At 60.2% G+C, this 9,547-nt stretch overlaps 1 protein-coding gene across 1 annotated transcript in view; it reads right to left on the reverse strand.

Annotated features, from left to right (window-relative positions):
• TDRD9 (tudor domain containing 9) overlaps positions 1 to 9,547 on the reverse strand; it is a 46,049-nt gene that overhangs the window by 14,074 nt on the left and 22,428 nt on the right. Inside the window, exons 14-23 of the mRNA XM_015565394.1 lie at positions 7,728 to 7,825; positions 7,011 to 7,142; positions 5,976 to 6,141; positions 5,843 to 5,906; positions 5,705 to 5,768; positions 5,271 to 5,315; positions 4,502 to 4,555; positions 2,221 to 2,337; positions 1,452 to 1,559; positions 131 to 231 (exon numbers count right to left, since the gene is read on the reverse strand). Coding sequence (XP_015420880.1) covers positions 131 to 231; positions 1,452 to 1,559; positions 2,221 to 2,337; positions 4,502 to 4,555; positions 5,271 to 5,315; positions 5,705 to 5,768; positions 5,843 to 5,906; positions 5,976 to 6,141; positions 7,011 to 7,142; positions 7,728 to 7,825 — 949 coding nt within the window. The remainder of the gene's footprint in view (positions 1 to 130; positions 232 to 1,451; positions 1,560 to 2,220; positions 2,338 to 4,501; positions 4,556 to 5,270; positions 5,316 to 5,704; positions 5,769 to 5,842; positions 5,907 to 5,975; positions 6,142 to 7,010; positions 7,143 to 7,727; positions 7,826 to 9,547) is intronic.

The raw sequence follows: 9,547 nt of genomic DNA on the forward strand, positions 1-9,547 counted from the left end.
ACCATGTGCCTCTCCCTCCCACCCATACAAAGGCCCACGTCCACGCCACGTGGTGCCAGCCAGCACTGTAACCATGGGGACCACTGACGCCCCTCCATCACTGCAGTGGTGATAGGAACCCACGACTCACTTGGTGCCGTCGAACACGATGGACTTGACCTGGCCGCACTGCCGGAAGAGGGACTGCAGCTGCTTGTGGTAGAGGAAGCCGTAGGGCGGCGTGTGCTTCAGCTGTAAGCACACGGCCCCTCAGAGCACGGCCAGGCCGGAGCCTGACGCAGGGCTCACATCCTGCTCCTGTCGCTGCCCCGACGCAGACTCCACGGCCAGGGGCACTCAACACTAGTGACTTAACGGCAACTAAATCTAGCGGTAAGTATGTTACACAAAGGCCAACTCTCGCCTAAACCAGCCCGGACGCCCACAGGGAGGTTATGGTTGCTCGGGGGCGTCCCCGCTGCTCTGGCTGCGACCAGGTCCCGTGTACCACGGCCCTCTCCCGCTCCATGCGGCGCAGGTCTGAGCCCACACCCTGCCCCGTGGGATGTCCAGAGGCAAGTTAGGGGGTGCCCCTAGGACTCAGCATGCACAGCACCAAGAGCGGCGGATGACGCATCCCCCCTTCAGGCAGCGCCAAGGAGACGCGGAGCTCACGCTGTGCACAGCAGGAAGGCAGCTGGGGCTCCGCCGGCACGGTGGGGGCAGAAGGCCGCCCACCCCTGGCACCAAGGTGAGGGAACCACGGGAAGGGCTGTGGGGAAGCCTCAGGAGGCCTGGCCCCACAATGGCTAGCGACTGCCCTGTGGGATGAGCATCCCTCCAAGGCGCTCGCCGCCGTGCTGAGCACCAGCTCCGTACACATCCTCCACTTCTGCCTACGTCATCCCTCTGAGGGGCGACAGCCAACGTCACCAAGAAGAGCGGAAAGCCGCTGCGCGCCACACACCAGGCTGCACCGTTAGGTGCAGGCAGCAGTGGAACCACGAGGTCCAGAAGCCCAGCTCCCACCTGTCACCCTGAGCTACAGGGCTCAGCCGGCAGGTGTCCTCACGGGCTGGCCTGGCGGTCAGTGTCACCTAAACCCCTGAGGTCACTGCTGCTTCCGGCCATGCCTTCTAGCTCAGAAACCGGCAGGGCCTCAAGCAAGAGCGGCACAGACCGCAGTGCCGGCGGCCACCCAGTAACCTCTCTGTGTGTGTGAAACGAGCCGAGGGTGAACGGAATGTGCCTAAACTCACGGAGAAGCGCCCACACCTTCAGATGGCCCCGGGTCGGCACTAGCCGAGCACACACATCTCAGGGCTGTGAGGCCTGCAAGGGAGCAGGACGGCGGGGCTCACGTGTGTGAGGACACCCCCTGAGGACTCAGACCGACTCCTGCCAGCCGTGCTGGGGTGGAGCCCCGGGGGCCTCCAGGGCCGCTCTCCCCAGGAAGGACTGCCCCCACCTACCACGATGGTCGTCTTGGGGTCTTTGCCGGCCAGCTCCCGCACCGCCATCTCCTCGTCGGGCTGCCCGAAGGTGAAGTAGTTGGGATAGAAAGCACCGGCCAACACCACCTGGAGGAGAAACTTACTTCCATGCAGCAGCAGGTTACAGCGTCCCCTCTTCCCAGGATGCAACGCTGATAATGTAAGGGGAGTTTTATAAAAACCAGACCCCCTACTCAAGCAGGAAGCCACGATTCTGGTCACTACGGCTAACAGATGTGCACCAGGCCGACCTGCCTCCTAGGAGCGAGAGCACTTCTTACCGGGGTCAGAGGGCAGGAGCTGAACAGGGACGGGGTGAGGGGGCTTGAGGGCGAGCAGGCAGACGCCTCCTCGGCCTCAGGACTGGCCGGGCTCCCACAGCAGCCCTGCCGGTCCGGTCCCGTGGAAAGCCCTCTGCGAGGCCCTCAGTGACCACACCCCCTTCCAGCGCCGCCCAGCTGACTCCCAGCGCACAGACGCCCCGGGCCCCACACAAGGGCTCCGCCATCTTCCGGAAAATCCCTCCCGCAGTCGTGGTAGGTTCTTTCCCACCCGCTCATCAGCCCGCGGCCTCAGAGCTGCAAGGCTATTCCGTGTGAGGGCGGCAGGCACTGAGAGATGCTGGAAGCGGTTTGTTTTCTCAGAAGCTGAGCGCAGGCTCGGGCCGGGGCAGCCGGCAGTGTGCTGCCCACACCCTGGCACAGAGCGGCCGGCGGCCCAGTGAAGGGAAGGGGAGGGCCACCCGCACCTGCAGGATGAACCGCTGCTTGTGCGTGTACTCCTGGTCCACGGCCGGCCGCCGGGAGCCCGCGTTCATGTTGAACTGCGAGATCCTGCTCTTCAGCTCCTCGTACAGCTCCGCCACCTGCGAAAGCAACACGGTCTCGGGGCGGCGTGTGCAGAGCAGGGGCACCGCAGTGCCCGGGAGCACCCGTCCGCCGGGAGGCGCGGCTGTCACAGCGGCTCCTGAGAGCTGACTAATCAGGAACGAGGGATGCCCAGCACCGCACGGACAGGAAATGCCGGACACTCACTTCCTGCACCTCGTGATCCCCACGCCACACGCACACCAGCGCAACCACCACCAACGCACAACCACCATCGACAGGAGGGTTCAAAAGAGCAAATGGCCATGACGGGTCCTCTGCTTTACGTCATCTGAGCACAAAACCTCTGCATGACGGTGGCTGCCCTTGTGACTGAAACAAGCTGCATGGCCAGCAGCCGCTCCGAACAGCTCTCACTGCAGTCACACTCTGCACAGCGACCCTCACGAGAACACAGCTCCAGGCGCCTCTGCGCTGATCATGAAGAAGTTCCCCCCGAGTTGCGTCAATCAGTCACAGAGAGCAACCACCACACAAGCCACACACTGGAGACACAACTGAAAGGACAGACAGGCAGAGCCGCAGGGAGCGGGGGAAGCCTGGGCAGCAGGAAGGCCACGCCCAGCGCACACAGTACGGGCGTCTCCAGCTTCCTGAACGCCTTCCTCGAGGCTGCAGTCACGTGCACCCTTTCTAATCAAAAATCAATTTCAAATTAAGCAAGTCACTCACGTGGCCAAAAGCAATAAACTCAGAAGCCAGCAGCAGAACAAAAGCTCTAAACCACCTCCTTGCCCTGGAAACCCAGCACTCTTCTAGAGCCCTGCATCGCGAGTCAGGGGAGACCAGCGCTGCGGGCAGCTCCACTGGGACCACCCTCCCAGCCGCAGGCGCTCCCAGTGCTAAGGAGTTCACCACGCATCTGGGAAGACAACAGTAAGTAGAGACATGGGTGCTGAATTAACAAGAAAGCAAAATTAACCCATGAAAGCCCTCCCCCTCCCCATGCCCCTCCCCCAAAATCCACGCAGTGAATTCAAACCGAGAGTGCGTCCTCCGAGCCTGGCTGTTGGTGCTCCAAGTGGTTAGAGCCTCGCCAGACCACCGAGGGTCTCAGGTCTGTGTCCCCGTCAAGGCTATGTACCTGGGTTGCAGGTTCAATCCCTGGCCCTGGTCATCGGGGTGTGTGTGTGAGGCAACCAATTGGTGTGTCTCTCACATGGATGGATCTCTCTCTCTCTCTCCACCCTCCCCAACTCTCCCTCCCTCACTCCCACTCTTTCTAAAAAACATTGGAAAAAAATACCCTCTACCAAGAATTAACAAAACAAAAAACACAAAAGAGTAAGTTCTCTGAAAATACAACAAACAGGTAAGCGCCTGTGCACTGGGCGGCACAGCCCGGACTCAGCAGGCCCGGTGTCCACGCCCCACACGTCCAGACAGGCCGGCTCCTCACGGACCGGAGCCCTTGGACCATGCGCCTCGTGAGCGTGTTTGGCTGAGGCCTTGGACACAGCGCTGTAGGCCGCATGCCCTCTGTGCAGGGAGGGCCCTGGGCCATGCAGTCACAGGGACCTCGGAGGGGCTGCCAAGTAGCTAAGACCAGCCACGCGGGTACCCACGCCCACCTAGCCCAGCCCCGATAAGACCCAGGGCAGCAGGACTTGGCCTTGGTGAACACGTCACTGCGGGGAGAACCAATCGTGCCCATGACTCCCGGGAGCCAACGGGGCCTTGAGCCTGGTCCCTGCTGGCTTCTCCCCAGGCCTTGGACCTCCGCTGACTCTATTCTGCCCCTGTAGCTGTAGTAACCCTCAGCCACACGCATAACAAACAGCTGGTCTGAGCTCTGTCTTTCTAGCCAATCGCTGAACCTGAGGGTGGCCTTGGGGACACCTCCCCCCGCCCCAAACCCCCCGCCCCAGCACACAATCCAATCAAGAAACAGAGACGACACAGGGACCAACACCCGGAATGAGACAGAGGGGCCCCCATCTCTGAGAGGACAGGACAAGGACAACTCTATGTAGCTGTACTGTGTGTTACACGTTGACATGTAAGTAACGGCAGGTTACGTAAGGTGTAGCCTTATCTCACATAAACACGTTTCTATGTAACATGCACAAATGAATCCTGCTCATGCTGGAACAGGATGTGTCTCTTGGAATACCCATTACTGCCCTGGGGACCACCACTTACCTCTCTAATTCTCTTGATTTGAATGTAATTTAGCCGTCCCCAGTCAAGTTCATCCTTTAAACACATAAAAGCACAATACTCGTATTACTGCAGCAAATTGGAGCTAATCTGGCTCCTGTAACACACATCTCATCCAGCAAGAGTCCAGGCAACAGAGAAACCACCTGCTGAAACTCTAGCACAGTGGTTCTCAACCTTCTGGCCCTTTAAATACAGTTCCTCATGTTGTGACCCAACCGTAAAATTATTTTCGTTGCTACTTCATAGCTGTAATGTTGCTACTGTTATGAATCGTCATGAAAATATCTGATATGGAGGATGGTCTTAGGCGACCCCTGTGAAAGGGTCGTTCCACCGCCAAAGGGGTCGCGACCCACAGGTTGAGAACCGCTGCTCTAGCAGGAGCTGGGTGAGCGGGCGGACACAGCTGAGCGGCAGATGGAAGCACACACACCTGCCTACAGGCCTGACCCTGCCTACAGAGCCAAACCTGGCCAGGAGGGGCGGGCACCGTCAGGCCGGGTTCCTCTCAGCCCGTTACCTAAGAACAGCCAAAGACAGGCCTCGGGTTCTGAGTGGAGCCGGGTCCACGCGCATCCCCACCAGCACCGAGCACCCCAGGGAGAGGCTCCAGACACTCCGAGGGTCACCACTGCTCAGGCAGGACCGCACCAGCGGAGCGAGTGCAGTGTCCTGGCTCAGGCTCAGGCTCAGGCTCAGGCTCCGCGTCTCGCAACGCCTCGGGGCCCAGCGCCCTGGGAGCGCCTACCTTCGGGTGCCGCAGCTCCCCTCTCTGCCTGCAGGACTGCCAGGTCTGAAAGGAAAGAACCCAAGTTTCAAAATGCTTCACTGACGACTCACATTGCTTTCTACACGTTCATTTTCAACACAGTTGGACCACAGAAAGTTTACAAGTTTAATTCTTCAAACAACTTCATAACATTGGACTCCCACCCCCACCCACTTCCTCCAACATTTTATTTTTTTATGTATTTTTATTGATTTCAGAGTGAGGGGGGGGGGGAGAGACAGACAGACATCAATGATGAGAGAATCATGTATCGGCTGCCTCCTGCACGCCCCACACTGGGGATTGAGCCGGCAACCTGGGCATGTGCCCTGACTGGGAATTGAACCGTGACCTCCTGGTTCATAGGTCAATGCTCTGCCAATGAGCCACGCCAACCTGGCCAGAGAACTTACTTTAAATGCCTCGACCAGCGCGATGCAGTCGCTCTTACTATTGCCAGAGAAATACACCTTGTTCCTACAACGAATAACACGCAAGGTCATCGATACCAGCAGGACCAAGCAGCTGTTCACAATAGGAATGTTACCCACCTGTACCCGTCCAGGTGCTGCCTAAAAGGCATCGCAAAAAAATTCTTCAGAGACAGCGCTGCCGCTGGCAAGAGAAAGCACAGGATGTCAGAGGGGAGGTCCCGGCGCCGGCGCGGCCCACGCCCTCACTCACCTATGATGAGACACTCGTCCAGGCACCCGAACACGTGGCCCAGCACGATGAGCTTGCCGAGCTGCTCGTTGACCGGCAGCTGGGCCAGCACTCGCCCCAGGAAGGTCAGCTCGCCGTCGTGCGGGTTCTCGTCCTCCCTCTGCCCGCTGACGGCCAGCGCGCCCACCTGCGTGAACGTGAGGTGAAACCCAACGCTTCCTCATGGCAGCAGGTGAGACCCAAAGTGAAGAGGGTCCGGCGAACCCAGGCCCCTAAGGAACCTGCCCACCGTGGAAGCTGGGAGCACAGGGGCACTGACAGCTGGCTGGGAACTGGAGCACACCTGCGACTCCAGAGGGTGACCACCCCAGGCCAGCCCCACAGACGCCCCCTAACTCACAGCGCAGCAGCGGCTGCACTGCACTAGCGCACTGCCCGCTCGCGTCACGCTGGCCACTCCCAGCGGAGCATGTGACCTGCGTGCAGAACAGACTGCCTTCACGCGACTGTGTTTCACAGAAACCCAAGCAGGTTTAAATGAAGGCAAAACACCAGAGGCACCTCCGCTTGGAGGGCGGAGCCCCACAAGGAACAGGGACAGGGCGCATTGTCCAGAGCACAGCCGAGGGGGTGGAGTCGGAGCTCCCAGCCATGGGAGGCAGCTAGAATGGAGGGGCAGGGGCAGAGGGGTGCGCAGGCCATGGAAACCAGATGGCTGTCCCACAAACCCGGGCGCAGGCCGTAGCCTGCAGACACGACCTGCACAGCCCTCAGGGGATGGACACGCCACCTGGCGTGTTACATGAAGACAGAGGTGAGAACCGCTCGATGGTCAGCGCTCCTCACCTCAGAGCTCCTCGGCCCTGGGAGGCGAGTGGGCGCCAGGGGCGGGAGGGGAAGCGATGCGGTTGTGCAAGACAAGCCTTGTTGGGATCGAAGTCAGCGCTTCGTCACTACCCGGGCTTTTTTAAGCAAATGCTGGTCATTCATGACAAAATGCCTTAAAGCCGCAGCATGAAGCCCGCTCCCCGCCCGTGCCCCGAGCGAGCGGCCTACCTCCTTCAGCAGCAGGATGGTGCGCTCGATGTCGCCAAGGCTTGGCGGGGACAGGGCCGTGGCCAGCAGGGCCCTGGGCTCCCCCATGTCCAGTAGCTTCACCTTCAAGATCGTGCTGCCCAAGGGACAACGCTGAAGAGGACAAGCTTGCATTCAATGTGGTCCTGGGGGGAGGCGGGCCAGGAAGGGGAAGAGGGGAGAGGATGGGGGAAAGACACAGAATGGAAGAGAGCGAGCAGGAGGGGACGGGGGAGCAGAGCACACTGCCTGCCTCACTGAGGAGGGTGGAGCCCGCGGACACCCGCTCAACAGCCAGCAGACGGGGAGTTTTACAGAATCTAAGTCACATCACTTAGAGCAGCGGTCGCCAACCGGTGGCCCACGGACTACTGGTGGTCCATGAGGTCCGAAAAGTTGGTGACTGCAGACTTAGACTGTTCCGTAAAACTGTCTATAGAGCCAAAACCGGTTTGGCTCAGTGGATAGAGCGTCGGCCTGCGGACTGAAAGGTCCCAGGTTCGATTCCGGTCAAGGGCATGTACCTGAGTTGCAGGCACATCCCAGTGGGAGATGTGCAGGAGGCAGCTGATCGATGTTTCTCTCTCATCGATGTTTCTAACTCTCTATCTCTCTCCCTTCCTCTCTGTAAAAAATCAATAAATTAAAAAAAAAACTGTCTATAGAAAGTGACCTCTGAAATTGACCCCAGCGCATTACCAACATCTCTGGAATGACGTGGTCAGGGATGGCGTTGTCCCAGAAATCCCTGTGTATCAGGCGGTAACAGTAGCCTTTAGACACGCGCCCAGCACGGCCTGCACAGGAGACATTCAGAGGCCACCGGCATTAGTCCCATCAATGTCAGCAGACACCAAGAATGACCCCTGACCCCTGACCCCTGTGTTTCTAGCAGACAGGCCAGATGGACTCTGGGAGAGGGCAGTGCTGAGCAAACCTGCCCGCGGGGAAGCACTGGCCCCACCTGGGGACCCTGGTGAGAGGCCCGTGCTCCTAAAGCAGCAGCCGTGGCCCTGTGCGTGGAAGCAGCACATTCCGGGCCACATCTCCTGCCGGGCGTGGTGAGTGCTACAGAGGCACCAAGCCAGCGAGCGCCGCTCCCCCAGAAAACGGCCTCCCCAAAGGGAAGGCGTGTGCAGGAGGCGGCCACTTGGTCCTCCGCATCCTGCCTCCTCCTCAAGGTGCCCCCCCAGCTACTGCATAGTGAATGAGCAAGTCCAGGCGGAGCTCGGGACCAGGCAGGGGTGGGCAGGCACCACCGAGCATCTGTACTGCTGAGGATGTACCCCCAAACCGTAAACTCTCCCAAGGAGGGGGGAGGGTGTGCTGCCTGCATCGATGCCCAGCCTTTAAACAGCAGGGACAGCCAGCAGGTGCTCCTTCCTGGGGCGTGCAGCCCCACAAGGTGGGGGGGGGGTCTGCCGTCTGCCATGCCCCCTGGCACCCCACCCTTCCCCAGTAGTTCCCGTACCAGGAGGTTGGGTGGGGAGTCCAGACCTCCACAACCCCATCCCCACCCCCACGCCCCAACTCATCTGCCAATCACAAGACTTTCTGAGCAGAAAAACCCAAGATAATGACAAAAAACAATTCCTGGAACAACTCAGTGAGTTCAGTGAAGCCACCGGACCATGATCAGGAAGACCAATGGTGCTTCCGTACACCCTGAACGTGTGAAAACCGAGCGTAAGATGCCGGGCCACTGAGATCTTCCAAGCGCAGCTCAGCCCTCAGTATGGCACCCGGGCCAGGGCGGCGTCTGCATGAGCAGAGCGCGTGCGGACGGGAGGTCAGGAACATAGCAATGCCGGCGCCTCCGTGGGATGTGCCCACGCTCGCTCTCAAATCCACGGGAAGGCCACGTGCGAGAGCTGAACACCGGGGTGACGAGTCAGCGGGAGGAAGCGTGTTCTGTGTTGAGACTCACTAACAGCGGGCAGGGCAGTGTCGGGTGGAGGGACAGACAAATCGACAGAACACGCGGAACCCGACAGAGGCCCCGCGTGGCCTGACCTCTCTAGAGACCGTGCAGGTGAAGGCACGCTGCCCGCCATGGGGGAGGTTTGCCCACCACATCCTGGAACAGAACGTGTGAAAACCGAGCATAAAGCAGAGCCTCCGCTCGGACGCCACCTCTCAGAACCCCACGCAGAACCCCACGCAGAAACACCAGCGATCCAGGCAGGAGGCGGGCCTATGGGGCGGCACTTCCCTGGAGATGCCGGAGGCCAGCTAGCCTCCTGACACGCGGCTCGACCTGAGGCTTTCCAAAGCGAGGAGGGGGTCAGTCCCATGCCCTTACTTTCATGACCACCTGACCTTTCCCCTGAGCCCCTTGGCTGGGTCACAGCAGAGCCTGGCTGACATGGGCCCAATCCCAGCCCCGGCCTCCCAGGGCAGCCTGCGCAGGTCGCTCCTCTGTGCCCTGCGGCCCTGCTGGCGGGGTGGCTTGGGGACAAGGACGGACACCGGAGCCAGGCCTGCGCATGGCGGGCACCACACCACGAACAGGTCCCCAG

The sequence above is a fragment of the Myotis davidii genome, unplaced genomic scaffold (assembly GCF_000327345.1).
Source record: "Myotis davidii unplaced genomic scaffold, ASM32734v1 scaffold480, whole genome shotgun sequence".
Lineage (NCBI taxonomy): Eukaryota > Metazoa > Chordata > Mammalia > Chiroptera > Vespertilionidae > Myotis > Myotis davidii.